This window comes from Ptychodera flava, chromosome 7 (genome assembly GCF_041260155.1).
Source record: "Ptychodera flava strain L36383 chromosome 7, AS_Pfla_20210202, whole genome shotgun sequence".
Classification (NCBI taxonomy): domain Eukaryota; kingdom Metazoa; phylum Hemichordata; class Enteropneusta; family Ptychoderidae; genus Ptychodera; species Ptychodera flava.
Genome location: NC_091934.1, coordinates 7,160,321 through 7,181,693, shown reverse-complemented (window position 1 = coordinate 7,181,693; position 21,373 = coordinate 7,160,321). Strand labels below are relative to the sequence as shown.

Below are 21,373 nucleotides of genomic sequence, written 5' to 3'. Positions count from 1 at the left end.
TACTTAATTAAGACTGTGGAGACATGTCTAACATGATTGACTACAGAGAGGGCTGTTTTTATCTCTTAATTCTTCATGAACAGTAATTCACAGTGAACAGCTCAAGATAATTTGTGTAAATTCTTTTCCCTGTTGATTTAAGAGATAGACAACCATTTAAAGAGATTTTGCTCAAACTCCAATCATTTTTGTCACAAATGTGGCCAGACCACATCCAGTTAGTGATGACGTTCAGTGCCAAGATGAGCTTACAAAAATCAATTCTAACTCTAAATCAAATTATTTTTGTACATGTTTCTTTCATTATTTTTCCCATATAACAGTGAATTTGAAAGATAGTAATAAATGCTCAACGTGTTTTTTTGGCAAGGAGGACTATTGTTGCCCCCTCCCCATCCCCCCCCTGCAAAGGTCAAAAGCTCAAAGACACAATTTGGAGGACGCTTCAAAACTTGCTTTCTCCTGAAAAACTCTCACTTCTAATTTCCTCACAAAGAGAATAGTACTCTCTTGTCTCCTCCAGTAACTGTCCAAATCAAATTTCCCGGAGCAAACTTCACTCACCTTGTTACGACCAAATCAAATTTCCTCCGAGGCACGTCCTCGCTTACATCTTCAGGAAATAGAATCTTCATCCCATGTCTCACTTGGCAAAACGGAAGTCAGAATTCCTGTGTTACGGTAGACTTAAGTAGCTATTTCAGTCTTAGCCTTGCATGCTCAGTCTTTGTCGCATATTGCTTTCTTGATAGCCAGGAGATAGATGCTATGTCATGGCTAATTAGTGGGACATTTTTATGTAAAATTGTACTTTTTAAACTGAACGCTTCAATTAGATCTAATACAGAGCTAATTACGTCCAATCTAGACCTGAGCACCTTATTATTGACACAAAAAGAATTTAACTCAAGTGAAGAAACCAAAACAAGCTGATAATGATTGAATTTCTTATGGAAAATAGAAGTGACCTATGAATAGTTTCTTCTTGTGTCTTTGAGCTGTCGTATATACCTGAATGTACTGAAAAATAGTGGCAAAAGTTGATATAAATATCATTGAACACTAGTACAAATTAATACCAGTAGACAGACTTCACATCACTGCCAATGATTTATCTTTGTGTTCAATTTATGTTGATACATGATAACATTTTTCGGAGCTTGTGAGTGTAAATTTTCTGATTAGTGTACCTGTCCTGACAAACTACATAATGTCTGCCTTGTTTATCATTTGTAATCATATTTAATCTGATAATCTCCAAACATCATTTCTCAGTATTCTCTGAATAGTAGCACCCTATGAATGGCTCTCAATAGTGAAAATACGCTACTTCCAAGATGCTTTCTCATAAACACAAGCTGGTCTCCTGAGAGACAATCTAATGAATGGCTGAATTGAAAACTCCCAGCTCTTCTTGTACAAATAAAGCTAATAAAAACACCTTATTCAACCGTTGAATATGTTTAGAAAAACTAATGTTGCAAAGGCATCATCAAATAAACCTTTTTTTGCTGTATTTTTTTTTTGATATTGTGAATAAAAATTTGAGTAGGACATACCGGTACAAACATACCGCTTTGAGTGAAAGAGGATATTTGTTTTGCAGTGACTATATCCTCTGACAGAACAATAGACTTGATTGTGTGTGTGTGAAATTAATTCTTGGAATTAGGTTCAGCTACTAGTAATTCCATTCAGGATTGTGTATTTTCAGCTTGCTAAAGCAATAATTAGAAAACTTGATGAGGAATTTGATTGCAAGAAATTCTGATTACAAGAAAACTATGAGGGTTGTGGAAATTCATCGACAAATTGTACGGCAACTGATGGAACAAACATCTATTAATCTACAGTGTTTTTGTTGTGTACATCTTTGAAATTGAAATGTAGGAACTGGAGAGAGACAATTTCTTGAACAGCTAAAACCGAAGGTTAGTACAGAGACAGCAATAAACCATGATGATGTCATCATAAACTTAGATTTGTTGGAAATATTGATATTGTACAGTGTTTAATATGAGTACCTGGAGGAATTTTAAAGATCAAAAATGATGCCTAGTCTTTTTACATGAATGTGACATTTGTTGTAATAGAATAGATGAAACGTGGAATTTGAATGGGCAGTCGTAAAAACAAATTACAGGATAACTGAGTATAGAAATAAGTTGATTTTGACATTTATCTATAGACATTTTTGTTTGAACTGCTATCACATAATTTCGCTTTGCTTGTTTGAAATGAACTATACAATAGCCAGTGAGTATCATCTATTTTCCAGCAGATCCACTGATTTTAGATCAGTAGAAACAGCAGAATATGATAAACAATTTTTGAAGTTTTAATAATATCATACCGGTATATGAAATTTGCGCAAGTGGACAAAGCGAAATATATTGCAAAATGTGTGTCATATATGACAACACTGTTAATCTTCACAACATATCAGGGGAAAGTGAATTACTTTGTGTTTGTCTTTCTTAAATCAGGATTAAAAATTGCAAGCTCATTTGATATAGTTTTTGATATGATGAAAGAAAATCACCCTTAGGCCAGAGCATCTTGATATTAGGAGAAAATAAATCCGAGATATTTCTAGAGATGCACCTTATGCCTATGTTCCGTTACAGGGTATTGTAAAACACCAAATGTTAACAGAAGGTGTCATTTGAAAATGTATGTGTACCGTGTAGTCTTATTTTGTTTGTCCTGCTATGACAGTGGATCTGTACATCCAATTGGTAATCGTGTGTATTGAAAGTGACACAGATGGACATGAGAAGTTGATGATCTTCCTCTATTGTTATTGAAAAATAATTCTGCTTTCAATATTACCGTGGCAACTCCTTCCATGCCATGCTGTCAAGTGAAGTGAGATGGTTGGGGCTAAAGAAATTGATTAAAATGAGGTCTTTTGTGAAAAAGTTTTGTGAAAAATGGGACGTTGAAATGATGTGAAATGTTGAAAATGAGTTTGCGTAGTACGTGTCGGTTGTCTGTTACAGAGCATTGAAAAGCTGTAAGACTTTGACAGGAATCATCTGGGCCGCGTATTCAAATTGTGATGTACGGCTATTATTGAACTGGGCTGTTTTTGATAGGCTACGTCAAGCTGCATTGGGGCTTGCACAAAATGCATACAGGCGCAGACATCAATAAACCACTCAGAGTGATAAGAAGGGGACTTGACAGTTTTCACATTGGAAATGTCAAAAGTTAGCCGAACACGCTAATGCGCAAATCTAATTTGGCACGTGGTGAAATTCTGCCTGGTGTCACATGCTATATGTTTACAATGGCAGCGGCTTAGCCTGACACCGCTTGTGTCTTATCAAGTGGTTTTCCACAAAAGTGCCAGGATATTGCCCTGGGGGAAAGTGAATTTCGAAATGTGTATCCTTATAATTGGTAGAATTAAAATAAAATTACTGGTAATTTTCATGGTGAAATTACTGGCTCGACTTGATCACTTCAAATCTTAACCACGAATACCATACTACCGGTACATGTATGATATTGTTGATAATATACCGGTAGCTACGTATTCTTATTCTTTAAAGTCAAATTTTTCTCTTACAAAAAATGCAACTCTTATTCAAAATTCATTTGTTTCCAAAACATCAGTACTTCATAGTCTTCATGTATCTTTTTCTTTCACAATATTGAAACCACTGTGTTCTGAAAAAGATTGATAAAGATTCACCTCAGTAGCTTACGTAAATATCATTATTTGTATGCTCCTAATGAACACATATCAGATGGACTACCTTAAATTTCCAAGAAAGTAAAAAGCATGTTATCTTCACAGACTGCTGGATAATACTCTTGAAGTCCCTAATGAAATCAACTGTACTTTTTAATGTTATTACATGCATTGTCGTCTTGGATACCATAATTCTGTCAATTTCCGTATTGTATTTGCATATCATTAGGTATAGTTTGCAAAAAAATACTAATGGGAAGATGACAGAAACCAGTTGAATTGAAACCTTAGTGTCCACACTTGAAGTGAGATATTTGACAGGTTATTGTTGTGGATTTGAAGTACCAATTATCATTAACTGTTAATATTTTGTTTTCAATTACACACTGATAATGGCTGAATCCCACAACTCAATCAATCCACTTGTACAGAGGATGGTAAATGTGATACACTTGATGCTCTTCAACACACTTGAAATATGAAAGTCAAAAATTTTTAAAGAGCACATTGCCATTCTAGAAAGTTAATGAGATATGTTCCAAAGCTACAAAATAAAATACAATTTGTAAAGTGAAGTTATATGATTGATATAATTGAAAATGGAAGAAAAAGGAATTTTCTCATCAATTCATGTTTTTAAACATTTTGGTTTTTACAAATTTGCATTTTGAAACTGTAAATTTGCATAATATTATAAGTGATCACAGATTATGTATCAATTGAACTTGTTAACTTGCAGAGTGTATCCAACCTCCTGTGTTGTCTATGGTTTTCTATGCCTGCTGTAATGACACGTATCAATATACTATATAGTATCAGAAATACCCATATCAGTTTCTGTATATTTCTGTTAAATTTTGATACTTATAGCTGAAAACTTCCCCCACAATGTTTCTTTCTCAACTCAGCATCAGTCTTATCATTGGCCAGCATTTTATCATTGGCCAGCCTTTTTTCATCGGCCAGCATTTTAACTCGACAACACAGAGCAGTATCTTTGATAGATGCAAATAGCATTTTTCCCTGAGACATGTCAGTTGCAACGCTGTCTTGACAGCAAGATTTATGGTGCAATAATCATTGGAAAATTCACATCTCTTAATGCCCAGATTTTTATCGAATTTGAAATGGCTTCCCTCAGAGCCAGCTGTATTTGAAGAGGACAGATTGTTCATGTACAAGGGTTTTACTCTAATCTTTCTTTAAGGGTATACCCGATCCTACTTCTCTGATGAAACCATAAACTTTGTATAGTATATATCAAGGGCAAATACGTCAGTTCTTTTCCAGTTTAAACTTTTATTTTGTTTGTTGTTTTGTTGATGTTCTGTACGTAACCCAAAGCTAATCATCTTGAGAGTTAGTTTGCTGTGAACATCATTTCCACTCGCAGAGATCAAAACCATCATGTCACAGATGACGATGGTTACTGCAGAAGCAAGAGTGACATGGTAGTGAGAAAAATTTGTGTTTTATCACTACATTTACCAGACTGTTTCACTTATCCTAGATTCTTTCAACGTTTATTTGTAGTTGTCAGAGGAGAATATGCATTACCCTGGTAGTGCATTTTTTATACAATTTTAATTTCCTCAGTAGAAATACTGTAATTTTCCACTACTGTAACAGTGGATTGACAGAATAGAAGATATGTAAATGACCGCATACATAATGAAAGACTCTGATTACCTAGAACTGCTGGTTTTGGTTGGGTTACAATACAAAAAGTGCTGTTCTCACAGTCACATCTATGCTGGAGTTTGAATCCACTGTCCTTCAATCACAGCCTTGTCACTCTTTCCACTGGGTCAAGCAAGATACCTTTTTAAATCCACAGGGTTTCAATGTACACTCCTGGAAATTCCTTGAAAGTCCTTGAATTTTAAAGCCTCCTGGAAAGCTGTTGAAAAGTTCTTGGAAATGAAATTGAGTACTGGAAAGTCCTGGAAAATTGATAATCCACCCACAGTTTTCAGAAATGACAAGATTATCAGTCATGGTATCGTAAAAACTATATCTAAAATGTTTTGCATTAATAATGATACCGGTACCTGGAAAATGGTATTTAGGACCTCGAAAAGTCCTTGAAAATTGCTGAAAAAGTCCTTGAATATTTGATAAATGACTTTTGAGTGTATGGACCCTGAAGCCATTAAAAAATTCTTTTTAGAATTTTCTAATGGTGCAAAGTTAATCATCAGAACATTGTTAAGAATATGTAAACTGCTTCTCATTATGTAGCGTATCAAAGCTAAAGATCACTTCCTTAATCTTTTACATTTATTTATTCATTCATTGAAAGCTCCTACTTGTAAGAATGTAAAACTTTTCTGTAATCCTGTAACCTCATACTGAGAGACAAAGTCAGATATGTTTACAATTAATGTAAAAGGTTTCCATCAAATGTACAAAATGTCGAATATATTTTCTTGATAAATGGATTCATTAATGGAATGTGTATCAAAGAACATTGTTTGAATATGCAAATTAACCTCTAGTTATTCTCAGAGAAGAATATCTATGGGCCTAAAATCCTGCACGATTTAAAATTACAGACATAAAACTTTTTTGATTTTCAACAGAAATATACCTTATGATATGCAGTAAAATCTATTCATGAATCAGCACTAACAATCTTTGCATGTCATGATCTATTTCTATCCAAAATGGAAGCTGTATCCTATCGGAGTGTTTAGCTCCATAAAGCTCTATTTCTGTGTTCTCAAGTGTAATGTATGACGCAGAGCAGTTGACACATATGATTCAATTTATCAAATATTGTAAGAAGACATAATGCAAGCTTATAAGTATCATTTGAAATATGTTTTGTACATTGTATGACATGGTAATATTCCCACATCAGGGAAGGCAAAGAGCCTGCTAATGAAATGTCAGAATTATTGATTATTTCATTAGGAGGCTTGGAAGGTCAGCCAAGTTTCCATTAGTGACCCTTGAGTCATTAAAGTATAGGATAAAGCCCGAGTACGAGGGCTCTTCTGGTATATAAAGTCCAAGCCAACGATAAAATGTCGAGGCCGCAGGCCGAGACATTTTATCGTAGGGTTGGACTTTATATACCAGAAGAGCCCGAGGACGAGGGTTTTATCCGACTTAAAAAACTATCGCCCCTAACTGATATATTTTCGTTTTCAATGTGTTTACGTCAACCGTCCCTTTGTCAATGTAACATGTTTGGGATATGAATTAAAACTTTTATTTGTTAAATAGCCTTCCAATGTAATGGAACATCCTATAAATGCCCTAGGGCACATACATAAATGCCCTAGGGCACAGCAGATTTTGGTTGCAGCTGGTTTCCGCTGTGTTACCAAATTTGAATATTAAAACGTACCAGATGTCTATAGAATATGACATGTTCACTTTTGATTGGACAGTACTTTACTACGGCGCTGTCATTCGTTTCTGGAATTTGGTGACCAAGGCTTTATGAGTAAATAAAACACCCTGAATTGAGCACTCTGATTGGTCAATCAACAGTAGATAGATTTTAAGTTGCTGCATAAGACACACTTTATGATGAAGGACTGTAACATTGGGAACGGTTCATGCAGACTACATGCTTTTTACCCCTAAATAAATGAGTAGAAATCATACTGTGAGTGTGAAAGAAGAAAAGCCATGTTGAATGTCATCTACAGTTCTCTGTGTGGTTGATGCTTTATCAAATCGGCTTGCATTGATTGGCTGGTTTTTAATAATCATTTGCAGTGCCAAGGTGACTGTGTAAATTATATATATATATATATATATATATATATATATATATATATATATATATATATATATATATATATATATATATATATATATATATATATATATATATAATATTCACATACACTGTATGTGTATATATGTATATTATATATATATATATATATTATATATATATATATATATATATATATATATACACACACTCACACACACTTTATGTATTTATGCATACAAGTATATAATACACATGTAAGAGAAGGATGCATAGACAGTTAGATATAGATAGACAGATATATAATATAGATACCTATAGATACAGCTGTAGATAGATAAAAAGCGAGAGCTGCCATTAGCTTATTCATACATAAACTATTTCTTCATTGACAATCATGCCAGTAATCATGTCATTTCCTATTTATCCACACTATGTGTTCAAGTTTAGCCAGTGGTCTGTATGCCTTTCACAACATACATGTATAAAGACACTGTACCAATCTGATAATATAAGCAAGACTGACCTCTCAGATTTCAAAATAGTCCAAAAACGTACCCTAAGAGTCCAAAAATGTTGTCGTAAGAGAATTACACACATCACTGTCAAGAACATACAGGAATTCCTGGTTTGGTTATCCAAAAGAAATTTGTCAATTCTGTTTTGTGAGCTTTTGATAAATCATTCTTGACAACAGATGTAATAAACAAGGTCTGTATGTAAACTCCTCAAAATATTTTCCAGAAAGTTGCTCATCTATTCCGACCATGGACATCTTTTCAGAAATGATGTCAGCTTACGTCTGATCAGCTTGACATCTCTTATGAGATTACAGCCAATTAGGCGAAGCATTTAGCCAACTGTGCTTTTCCATTCCACGCATTGGTTTGACTCAAGTTTCACTAAACTGTGTAGACAACTGCCTCGGGGAAAAACTTACTGTGCATTGAGTCATGTCTCTCTGTCTGCATTCATTGCTATGGAAACTTAGAATGTGCCTTTTGTACATGCAAACATGTTAAGTGTTGTTCTGTTTTGGCCATGCTATTAAGACACATGCCTCTCAGTGTATGTGAACCCTACAAAAATGGAAGGTCACCTCTAATAGTGTACCCTATGCTATCTAAGTTACAATGGAACATGTAACTGCAGAATAGTGGACCCTTCCTCTTGGATCAATCAGCTTTTCTAAGGCGTCTTATAGAGTAATTGTATTGAAATGTACTCCCTAGAATAATTATAAATAGTGATATGGCTGATTATTGACCCAGTATTCTCCAGTTCTTTCTACATTATGGTTCATTTACCATCTTGCTCTTACTATTGCTCTTACTGTATGTTGAAAATTGTGAGTTTTCTAAAATCGTCCAAAACTGTTTTCTACTTTTCGCAGGAGGTGAAAGGGGTTCTTCCAACTCCACTTCCAACAACAACTCGGGGCAAGGGAACCGAACACCAGGCGGGAATCGGTCATCCAGTGGAGGAGACCAAAACGAACAACCGAACAATCAGAACAGTACAGTGAAAAGTGGCAAAAGCAAAGAGTCCGGGCCAGCCTTCTACATCGGTGGTGGCAACGGAGTGTCTCTGTAAGTGTCATCTGAAATTATCAGATCAAAAGTGTGACAGATTTAACTTTGATCAATCGTATCATGACAATTTAAAATATTTGAGACTAACAGTATTTACACAGAACAAGCACAGACACTATCATGTACACAGCAATATGCCTAGAGTGACAAGACGAGTACATTATGTAAATTACACATGTTGAGACTCAAACATGATCTACCACATGGAGAGTGACCCATATTAGTATATACTAACAAACACAAAAACATACTAGGTTAATGACAGAAAGACACGGATATTAATTAACCCTTTGAGTGCCAAAGTCAATTTTTGTCGCCTTTATAAAATGTACCCCAGTCAAATTTTTTTCAGATTTTTGCCAAAATTTTGATGAAAAGCTGTAGCCAATGAAATGTGAAACCCGTTTGGCCCAAAATTATCAAAAAAATTACTGAAAAATTCATAAATACTGGTAAAATGTTGCACTAAAATTTTGGTGGGAAAAATTACAACACTCAAAGGGTGACACCATTGATGTTATTTTCTGGCATACACATCCAATGACAGTGTGGATTGACACCAAGTTAGACAATAGTTGCACAGCAAGCTGTGCATAGTCAAAGTGACTTCACACCTCACAACATTATAAACTACTGCATAACAGAGTTACTATATCTCACAAGATCTGTGACATACATGATTCAAGATGTGAAATAATTCAGCCTTGTGAACAGATATTTTGAGATTTGAAAAGTCTCTCAAGACATGCCCAAAAATGTTATTTCGGCAAATATTATATCTGTATCCTTTTCCTACAATGAATATTTTATCACTGGAAAAAGCAAACATATTTTCATTATGGAAGCAAACAGCCAGATTGTATGCTTCTTGAACTGTTTCTGTATACCAAGGCTTGCATTCCCTGTGTTATGTGGTCTGAAAATGTTTTTAATGAGCAAAAATGAAAGTGAATTTTGGTATGTAGAACGTTCACACACACACAAAATGTTTTTCTCTGCCATTAATCTGAAATGAAGATGAAAAATAACAATAAACAGAAACAATACCAAAATGCAAGGAAAAAAACCAATACCAATAGTTGTACGATTCACGGGAAACACACTTGGCTGGTGAAATCATGTATGTCACAGAACACACTTGTTTTTTGATATTCATGTTCTATGATAGTGTTCTAACAAGACAAAGGGTTGTCTAAAGTATTACAATGCCCCATGTTAACATTTCATAACAAAACATTCACCATCCCATTTCTGCTGTCACACAAGTTTCAAAACCCCATGAAAAATAATCCACTGATAAATCAATCAGTCAATATCATTACCGATACATTCACATTCATTTCCAATACCATTTCATCAGCTTGCCATCACTGTATTTCCTCTGCACCGCTCCCCCTCTCTACCCCAGCTTTGCTGTTTTCTTTCTCCTTGGAAATGAGATAACTACCGGTAATATTGTTGCCAAGTCAACGATGCTCTATCTTTTGAGGCATATCATTGCTACGTAGGAAGCCTAGATTTGTAAAACCCACCATTTTATCAGCAAATTGCTCACTGGCTTCAAGCAATAAATATTTGATGCAAAATTGTATTTCACTTAAATATCTACAATTGCAATCTTATTCAATCACATTTCCCTTTTTTGAAATTGATACACATCCTAAATCCTGTCTTAACAGTTGAAAATACATGTTGTAGAGTATACTTTCACTAGTGATGTTACCTGTTATCTTGCCAAATTACAAAAATGCCATTTACGAATTGCTGTACTGTTCTAACAAACGCACTACATGAAAAGGCAGTGTTCAAATATTTAATAATCCAATTTAGAAACAGAGATTGAATCGTAGAATCAACTAATCCTGGAGAAGTAAAGTGCCATATAATATCCTGTTTAAATACTAAGTATGGTGCAAATATCAAGGAAAAATCTCTGCGTTGAAAGAGATTTTTTTTTTCTTTTTTCTTCCATTAGCAAACAAATTATTCATTTAACAATGTTTGGAGAGTATTTCTGTAACACAAAGCAACAAATGAAATTCTATAAACAGAAGATATCTCTCCTTTTAATGAAATTATAATTGATAAATTGATAAGTCAAACTTCTCAAAAATATGCAGATTTTGCATAAAATGTCGTTTTGTGAAAATATTGAGCAAATCTGAATATGTATGAATGGCTTTACTCAAGGTGACTGTAAGGTCTATATTCTAATAATTTATATCCATGAAATGTCAGATTGTTTGTTTGTCCTGGTATTAAAGTTAGTTATCTCATTTCCTATTAATGTTCATTGTCTGCTCAATCTTGAATTCCTCCTTGTCCAGTGTGTGCTGATATGCTTTGATTCTTGTCTTGCTCATGTCCCTGGATGCAGTGTTACGTTAACAACCGATAACTGAATAAACAAAAAACTCATCTAATCTGTGTGTCAAATTTTAACATATCCTGATTTATCCAGGAGCCATTTGTAACAGTATTTGAATGGAAATCTTTCTGTTTTGACGTTTCATATATTGAACAATGATGTGTAGTTCTGCATATAATCTTCTGCAAGCAGTCTTTCTTATCAAAAGAATCAGTCCCGCCTGTGTACCGTACTGTTACAAAAAGTGTGAAATATCTTAATCTTAGCAATTATCCAGGGGAAAAAATCACATTTCGCAAACTTTTGTCTGTCAAATATTAGTACCAAATAATATGGACATGCAATCAGTTGAATTGGAATTTCGAAACACACCACCTCAGAAATTGTTGGAGTCTTTGTAATTTCCAGTGACATTAAGATATACAGTCATTTCATTTTACTAATCATGAAACATGTCACAATTAATTCTGTGTGTCATTAATTTATATTACTTTATTATGCTTTTGTAGCCGCAGGGATTTTCCATTTAATGGAAAAATAGGATCGTCAAATTATACATGTTTTTAGCTCGGTTGGAGGTTAGATCAGTTTGGCCCCGTAATAACCCAGATACAATCAGAATGTCAAGGTCATCAAAGCGACAGAAAAAGCAGGCCATAGTCAGGAGAAAGTCAGATGTTTCAAATAAACAAATGAAATTTTCAAAATGAACACATTTTTGAAAACTCTGTATGTTTTATGTCAATTTGTTGATGTTCACACAATCACTGCATGAAATTGAAATGTAAAATGTCAGTTGCGTAATGTCACGTGCCTATTCTTTCATAGCCTATCATTGTTTTCTCCTTTTTTTTCTTTTTTTTCTCCTGCTGTGTCTTTTCCACTCAATAGAGTTGAAGAGCCTCTCTTAGCTAAAGGCTGGAAGCGCATTTATGACAGATACAGTCATGGCTACAAGCTGAAATGGGTGGAGCTTAAAAGTCACATCAACTTTTCCACTTTCAAAGAAGGTATGTCCCAGTGTGCATGCCAAGAAGCGTGTTGCTTTCCCTACCACCTCCCCATTCCCCCCCAAAAAAAAAAAATTTGCATACATCCGTTCCGCAATACCGTCCCCTATCACTGTCACAAAATCGCAAGACCAAATTTGAAATAAAACCCTTTCTCTTACAGAAGCATATTCTCATTAACCCCCCTACTATCTACTAATGGTGAATTCCATTACAACCGGCAGCCAATGACTGACACTCATTGATTGTTTGTCTTTATCAGAGTTGAAACGCCATTATTGGCTCGGGGATGGCGTAGGATACGAGATAAGGCTAGCGACGACTTCAAACTGAAATGGGTGGAACTCAAATGCAACATAAACTACCAGTCATTCCGTGAAGGTTGGTTTTCCCGATAAGGATATCTTCCGGGATGTGCACCAGATATTCCCCGGGATGTGCACCTTATCTCATCTGATATTACATTAATTTGGTATAATTATGCTCCATAACTGCACCCTATCATTGGCACTCTTCTCTTTCATACTCAAGTCTTGTAGAATAGTTTCATCTTCCCAAAATCCTCACAACTTCCCCATCTTCCGTAGTTATCATTCAGTTGTAACTCCCAGCAAAGCTTAATCAGTTGCTTTATCAGCCAAGAAGTGAAAAAATAATTTGAAGAAGGGTACATCAGACCTGAATTTCATTAGTTACAAAGTTTATGCTCATCTCAACCAGTTGTCACCATGACAACAAAGCATATTAATTAAGTAATTAGTTGATACATTTATATATTTTATTATTGTCAGTATTTTCCTGTTCATGAGTGTTTGTATACAAGGATGCAAGAATGATGGAAAATAAATAACGTCATACAAGATTGGAACCATTCTGTTGGTAATTTGCATCCCAGACAAGTTTCAACATTACTCATGTCTTGACGCTAGCCATAAACTACTTTGAAATTGCTTTTCAAAGCATTAAACGCAGAGTCACGACATGTTCTTTCATTCCCCCTTTGTGACCATTTTTTAGCGGTGAAAAATATTTGTTTTGAAAAAATTGCGTGGGAAGCAGACAATGGAGATACCGATTAAAAGTAAACTCCTGAAGGGCATTTTGTCTTTCACTTCAAGAAAAAGATCGAGGTCTTTGTTCTGTGTTTGTTCCCATGGATACAACTATTCCCTGGGAAAAATGAATGACTTTATAATTAGAGATTGTGTTTTGCTTGCAAAGGCTACAAATAAATTTATGATGACATCACTTGCCCATGGTACATTCCAAATGGGAAGTTATCAAAAAAAGTACCATTCTAGTCATGTAAACCGATCGCACAAATTTTCAGAACTTTTATAGGAGCATTTTATTTTTTCCAGTGACTGTCCTTATTTTCACAGGAAATACTCATTTGATGGTAATGACAAAAAAATGATGAAAATCCCCTTTGATTTATGTTGTGTTCCTCTCAGGGATACTGTCGTAATTAATTGTGTTTGGGATGAAAAAGGAAAATCCTTTCCAGCTAGCTGACATTTATTTTGTGTGAAGTCACTGATTCATTCACGATTTGATGACGGGGCTTACGGGATGAGTCAGAACGTAAATTACTCCAATCACACAATGGTAATATTTGGTTGATTCTCTTTTTTATGCTCGTGCAATTGCCGCGGAGAACGCCATCCTGGGGCCATTTATGATTGACAGCGACGGCTTTCATGATCTGCCAGTCGCCGGCGATGGAGGCCAAATGATGGCTTTTCTAATTTCAGTCACAAAACATACTGACTCTGGCAATCTCAATATTTGATATTACTGTTAGCGGTCAGATCAGCGGGGAATGCAAGCTACCAACAGGGACAACTCCACAAAGAGGAAAATTTAATTGTAGATGTCATTCTGTCGGCTATGCTTGCCGCAGTGTTTGCAGGATTCATAAATTTGCATATTAATGAAATGGCTGCTTCACATTCACCCGCAAGCTTTCATCTTTTTTTATAACTTTGACCATAAAAGGTAAAAGTTTTCACCAAAATTTGAACCAGAATATGTAGTTTGATTTTATGATATGGGAAAAATGTCCCATAATGATACAAAATGTGAAGTATTTTATCGAGCGATCAAAAACCATAACAGCTGGAGCAGAAAATTGGAAAGTTACTTGTACAAAATGAAATTCATGAATTATAGTGAACTCCTAGATATAAGGGTTAACCAAATCGAGAAGTTGTAGAATTGTGATTATAAATATGGAAAGTGAGGGCGCAAATTCTTTTGTCAGTAACTGAGAATAATTTAACCTTTCATGATTGTAGAATATGAAGGCTAAAGTTTAATGATACAATTCTGTATATCATGCAAGAAACCCATTGGAGCCCAATCTTGTAACTCTTCCATAACACATCCAAATATGAAACCAAATTTTTTGTCATTTACAATAACTTGAAAGCAGGTGACCGTTCATGTATGTTTGGTTATGAATTGATAGCAATTTGAGTTTTATATCGTTCACATTTTGTTATGAAAATTGTGTTAGGTTAGACTCCGGGATTTTAATGGTTTTTTGATACTTGACAATATTGACTTATTGAAGGCAGTCAGCCAATAAATGACACCCAGGTTTCCCCCTAGTTATTTCACAAGGTTGGTATTCTATGCTGTCAAAATATGGGAACAGTAATCAGCAAGGATAAAAAATGAAAGATTTTCAGATGATTGATTTGGTATGCCAGTACCAATGACATGATATGGGTCATTTGAATTCATGACATTGTTGTCACTGAATGACAGTACTGGTTGCTAACATTGCCTAGTTGATGGAGCGAAATCAGGGTACAACAAACTTTGAGAACCCTTTTAAGTCAGGATTGAAGATGTTTTAAATCAACCTTCAGTAGGTTGTGGGATTAACAATCTAAAAAAACATTATTGAATTTGTAAAATGCTATCATCATAGTATTTTGGGTAGTGCATAAAATGTTTAAGGATGTACGAGCGGTACGCGCGTGTGGAATTTGTCACTTCCCATAGGATTACATTGAAATTTGCTGGAAAATCAATTTCTACTATTGTCATTTCATGAAAATTTGCACAAAGCTCAGTCTAGAGAAATAAATAATAGTGATCAAATAAAACGATATAGTCACCGTGCCAACTTTTGAGATAAACAGCATTGAATTATTTCGTCCATAGAAAATGCATTGGTGAAAAAATGCTGACTCAGCATTTGTTTTCTCATAAATAGCAAAATTCATGGTCATGTATCTCAAAAACGAGCGCGGCGACCCCTATATTTTATCACACATTTTGATAATACTTACAAAGGAGAATCCAAAAATCGACAATTTAGAGACATGACATTACTTTTAATTTCATCGATCGTACATCCTTAAGTCGCATCATACTTAAGAAAGCTAGAAAGTTCATATACCTGTAGAGGCGGCAAGATCTTGGACTCTTTACATATATTCTAACACTAGAATGCATGACATATCCTTGGCGTTTGGTGTGGACGATGCCACATTGGCCAGATTTTCTACTCCTGTAATTATAAGTGGCAGTCTGTAAGTCTGGTTTGGTTTTTCATTTATTTAAAAACTACACCCCCATTACAACTGTCACTTGGTACAGTCCAAAGGTTTCACTCCGATTTTATGATGGGACCTGCGCACAATGATTAGGAAAATGTAATAGTTGTGAAAAAAGATGGATCACACTGTATGTAGTTGCCATTTTTGCCCAGACCACTATTTCCATAGAAACTTAATGATGTTATTGTGAAGAATTTTTAGAAAATACATACTTTCAGCCATAAGAATATTCCATAATCAGTGTGTCCTGTTATCCAATAAGGCATGAATTTAGATGTTCATAAGTGTTTCTTGTCTTGCTTGTCACGCAATCTGCCAATCTATATGCAACATTATTCATGGAGAGTAGACAAGGAGAAATTTTCAAAATTTCTAAATGTACTCACAGAACTCAGAAATATTGGGCATAGGGTTGATAATTCTGACTTGCACAAAGGTTTAAAGTGTGTCCATGGCTGTAGGTTAGTGGTTTGTGATCTGCGTGAGTGAGCTTTTTGTTTCAAAGGAAAACTTAGTTAATATGCAGTTATTTTATTCATCAACGTTGACATGTATACCGGTAATACAAGACAGACAGGCTGGTTAAAGTCATGGGGTGTCAATGCAGTTAGGAATTAAAATGGCTGCTTACCATCGATGTGTTTTGGTAAAGCAACACACTACAGGTGTAAAAAAAAATTAAATACCAAAGAAATTAATATTATTATCTGGTCATAAAAAGAAGTCAAAACTTAGAAATAGTATGCTTTGTTCAAAATACTGTTGGAAAAGTTATTGAAGCATTCAGTAAGCTATAAATTTGTTTGTTTTTTGATTTCTATTTTATGATCTCTTAATAGTCTTTGAAAAACAAGACAGAATGATATGCATCGTTATAAAAATTTCTATAATTTTGATTGACAAACATGTACATGTAGATTTTATGATACATATCGTATACAAAGTTTTACCTTTCACCTTTCAAACAAAAACCCAAACAACCCCCCGAGTAATCTCTGCTATATTTGTGTAGCTCGGAGCTTTACTCCTAGATTGATGGTCCTGACATTTAACAGCAAATTCACCTAATGGTTTCGGCTTTGTCTACGCAACAGAAAATATCACGAAGCCATGCACTTTGATTTTTATCGTGTCAGCCATTATGTCCTGGGACAATAGCAGATAAGCTAATTGTCCCACCCCCTCTCATTCAGTAAAATGTCTTCCTATCCCAAACTGATAAATGATTGAAATATAAAAATTCAGTGCCATTTCCAATTTATTTCCAGGCAAGCCGGGTTTACAGTGTTCCGTATTTATGTAGAACCGCTGTCATATTCATAAACTTCAAGTTTGTATCAAAGATCCAAGGATTGCCCCGTGAACTTTCTATCATGTATTTTATGTGAGAAGCCAATGTAGAATCCTTTATCGTAAATATCATTCCATTCAACCTTGAAGAAAACATCAAGAATTAATGTATTGATGTATTTTATTATTCTTTTATTTGTTTACTTTCAAATATCATTTTTCTCGTCAATCTCTTAGCATCCTGTCAAATGAGAAATCGTGAACCCTCTATCAGCTAGCTGACTGCGCTGTGTGACCGCATAAATTAATCATGTGATTGTGTAAAGAGATGATGCTATTGGCTAATCAGTGTGAACAGTATGGTAATGTTTTGCAAATTAACAACAGTAGTAGTGGGATCCAAAATGGCGAGTTTTTTTCTCTCAGAAACGATATCAGAACAGTGAAACTGAGAGTTGAATAGTTTAGTTTTCAGTGAGTCATTTTATCATTGCAAGGGGCATAGCCAGACATAAAACGTTGGCTGTGTTTGAATTATGGTCATTGAGAAGCAATCATCAACAGAGTTATTCCCCATTCCAGGATGAACAGAAGGTTGCTTCAACACAGATGGATATAAGAATACCTGTACATGAAATAATTATAGTAGTCCTCCTAAAAGAATATTTTGTGTGAGATTGATAGACCACATACTCTGTAATTGTGCACATTTAATGTCTGCAAGATTTTTCATTGATTCAGACTAGCAAAATAAAATCACATTCAGTGTCAGTCAGCTAAAAATAGTCATGTTTTTTTTCTGACGAAACTTTCATACATGAACAGTATATGTAACTTTGCTGCTTGTTTGGATTCAATTCCCTCTACCCACACAATATCCCAAATATATCCAATGCCATTGCTGTAGACTACGGTTTCCAGTAGCAAGCAAATTTACATGATTCCAATGTTACGAAAAAGTATTGGAAGTCACAGAAGAAATGAGCCATGTTGATCCTGAGTGGGAGAAATAAATATGATCTAATGTTGCCCCATGTTACTATCACTGAAGCCATGCAGACGGATTTCAGTTTCTGCTGTACAAAAGTCTGAAAAATGCCTCAATGCAAACACATTCAAATATTGTACATTGGGTTTTGATCAAATGATAAGACACTAGTGATAGGTACTTCAAAGTTTACCACATTATCTGGTTGTAAAGTCTGGTGTGGCAAGGCAGTCTAATCTGGGAAGTAAAAGCTCTGCGGTACATTATCTTGACTGAAATGGTAGTAAGCCTACTTAAATGTTATACTTGTATAAATATTTCATAGAATGCCCCGTCAAGGAGAAAGGACGGGGGAGAAACGCATCAGAAATGAGATAAAAAATGAAGATATCACCATTGCAGAAAGGATTTATTCCATTCTCAGTAAATTTTGTATTAGTTTTTGAAAGCAACAAGGCATTTTGTGCATTTGCCATTTCCCAGGGGGCCAACGAAGCTCAGGAAACAAGTTCTGATAAGACTTTGATCTTTTCCTGATTATATCTCCTTACAGAAGGTTTTAAACCATTTCCAAGTATACAAGGTTTCCTCAGCACCTTGTATGATTGTGATCTGTTAAGCGTCAAATGCATCTTGGCTTGAGTTTGCCTGTCATGTATGAATATGTTTTTTCCACCGAAACGACTTGCCAGTTTGAAATTTGGTCATTTGTGACCACAGAGGGCGCTGTGGAGTAAACTCCAGCAATTGATCAGATTGTGTTTGTTTGAGAATAGAAGCAGAGTGCTACACAGTAGTATAAGAAACTGTCTAAAATTCAATAAAGCAGAAAATCAAATTCAAAGTACACAACCAGGAATTTGTTTCCTCAAATTGTTTCTCTGAACGTTTCCAGGGGAACAGCTTGTGAACAGGATACCAAACAGCAGTCTCCTAGCAACCAAGGTTGGCTTGATAACTAGCCTACGGGAGTATGAGAGAGTGATGGACCGTGTGAAGAAAGGAACAAAACAACCTAGGCTACTCAAGATGGAAGAGTTTGTCCCAGAGTCCTATATCCTGGACTATAAATCTGACAGAGATGCGTTCTTTGGAACTTTCAAAGGTGAGTCCATCGTACATTTTGTCCATGCATGGAGTCCACCGTACACTTTTGTCCGTGCAATGTAACCAGTGTTAGACAGTTTAATCCAACAGTTTGCATGTATTTTGGTTTGACCAGTCTGTAAGCATTATATGAGTGGAAGGAAGAAGAGGTTCGCAAAATGCAAATATCACAGAATGCATTATAGGATTATACCCTATGATTGGTATGCTGATGCATGTAACACCAAGTAGTCTATGTTTATCTATTCAATAACAAATTTTCATGATGTTTTTTGAAGTTTATAGTACTCTGCAAAATATTGAAAATTTCATCTTCTTTCATGAAATCCATTCCCTTGCCCTTGACAATTTAAATGGAAAACTTCAACCAGCGCTGCAATGGTACATCCTTTCGGTAAAGTTACATTACAGTATATACATGTTACTAAAGATGCAAAAAAACTGAGAAGTTTTACTCTCATATTACTTAAGATAATGCCTATATTTTCATGTATAACACAAACACGCTATCAGGAAGATTTGAAAATTTCATTCTAATTATTCCAGAAACTTTTCATTATAAAAAAGTCAGTTCTGAGAACTTTGTGATATTTATGATATTTGAAAAAAATTGACAGATGATACGAAATGTTTGTATTTTGTAACGCAATACTGCTGATAATATTTGAGACGCTAGCAAAATAGCCTAACTTGATTTCAGCCATACACTCCTGTTTTCTGTCCTTACCAAAGCTTTTAATATGTCAATACTATTCCCATTTCTATTTTTTTGTCACAGAAGGTGAGACGTGGATCTGCAAACCCACTGGTATGAACCAAGGGAAAGGTATCTACTTAGTAGATGACATCACTGAACTCAAGAAGAAGTACCTACCAGCTGATGAACAGGAACACAGTGCTGCACCACCAACAACGCAACAGAAGAAGAAATCTAGGCTTCCACCAATGCAAAGACTCATACAAAGGTTGGCAAACTTTGACCTTTGATACGAGTCATCTGAAAGAAAAGCTAAACTCCCGAGTTCTAACTGTACTGAAAGCATGTTGAAACACCCCACTATTCAGCTTGTCAACACAGCATGTATATGTGTTACATGCACAGTTATTGTTGACGTTTTGAATTGCAGTCCGGACCAGAATTCACCTGTCAACAATAACAATGCCGTCTATACATGTACGGACTGAGTTGACAAGCTGAACACTGTGTATCTTAACATGCTTTGGGGAGTAGAACAAGAATATGTAGTTGACATTAAAAAATAGAAATAGTGAAACAAACATCAAAATATACAGTTGCTGTCCCTTTAAAGTCTCTTTCACAACTCGTACATGTTTTATAGGATTTGTGCTTGTGCATTATCATTTTCGTTTAGCCATCAAGAGAAGGATTTTCAAACTTCACAAGAGATTGCAATTTTTTTTTAACCATGTTGCTGTGTATTTCTATTATTTTGATAGATATGTTCCAAACCCACTTCTTCTGAATGGTAAGAAGTTTGATGTGAGGGCGTACATGTTGGTTGGCTGCACCAATCCACAGATGATTTTCTACCACAAGGGCTACCTTCGACTCTCTTGCAAAGACTATGACCCCGAGGACAAAGACCTTGTGGCACATCTGACCAATCAGGTGAGTGGAAACAGCACATCTGACCAATCAAGTGAGCTGAAACTTGATTGACAGGAGGGATGATGAATCAAGCTTACTCAACAGTTCAAGATGATACACAAAGTTGTCATGTATTGTAGAAGAAAACTGGGGGTTTACAAGCAAGCTCAAAATTGTGTCATGTATTTTAGTCATGGCTCTGCATTTAAACAGTTGTTTGACACAAATAATTCACATAAAACACATGCAAGAGTAGAAATACTCTCTATTTCTGTTCTGGAAGTGCACTAGGAGGATAAGAATTTGGGCCAAAAGGAATTCATCTTTAGAAGTAAGCTGATGATTTAGGATAAAATATCTTGCCAGTTGCCATCAGAATGACACACAGACTTACTAAATTTCAA

The 21,373-nt window shown here is 35.2% G+C and overlaps 1 protein-coding gene across 5 annotated transcripts in view; it reads left to right on the top strand.

The window, feature by feature from the left end:
- The window catches only part of LOC139136673 (protein polyglycylase TTLL10-like), a 111,744-nt gene that overhangs the window by 83,747 nt on the left and 6,624 nt on the right, over nucleotides 1-21,373 (top strand). For 3 of the 5 annotated variants that reach the window (XM_070704457.1, XM_070704455.1, XM_070704459.1), the window contains 5 exons: nucleotides 8,827-9,022; nucleotides 12,285-12,403; nucleotides 19,149-19,358; nucleotides 20,139-20,325; nucleotides 20,819-20,990. In XM_070704457.1, coding sequence (XP_070560558.1) covers nucleotides 8,827-9,022; nucleotides 12,285-12,403; nucleotides 19,149-19,358; nucleotides 20,139-20,325; nucleotides 20,819-20,990 — 884 coding nt within the window. Of the gene's footprint in view, nucleotides 1-8,826; nucleotides 9,023-12,284; nucleotides 12,404-12,665; nucleotides 12,785-19,148; nucleotides 19,359-20,138; nucleotides 20,326-20,818; nucleotides 20,991-21,373 lie in introns of all 5 variants that reach the window. The other 2 variants (XM_070704458.1, XM_070704456.1) reach the window with 1 other exon arrangement.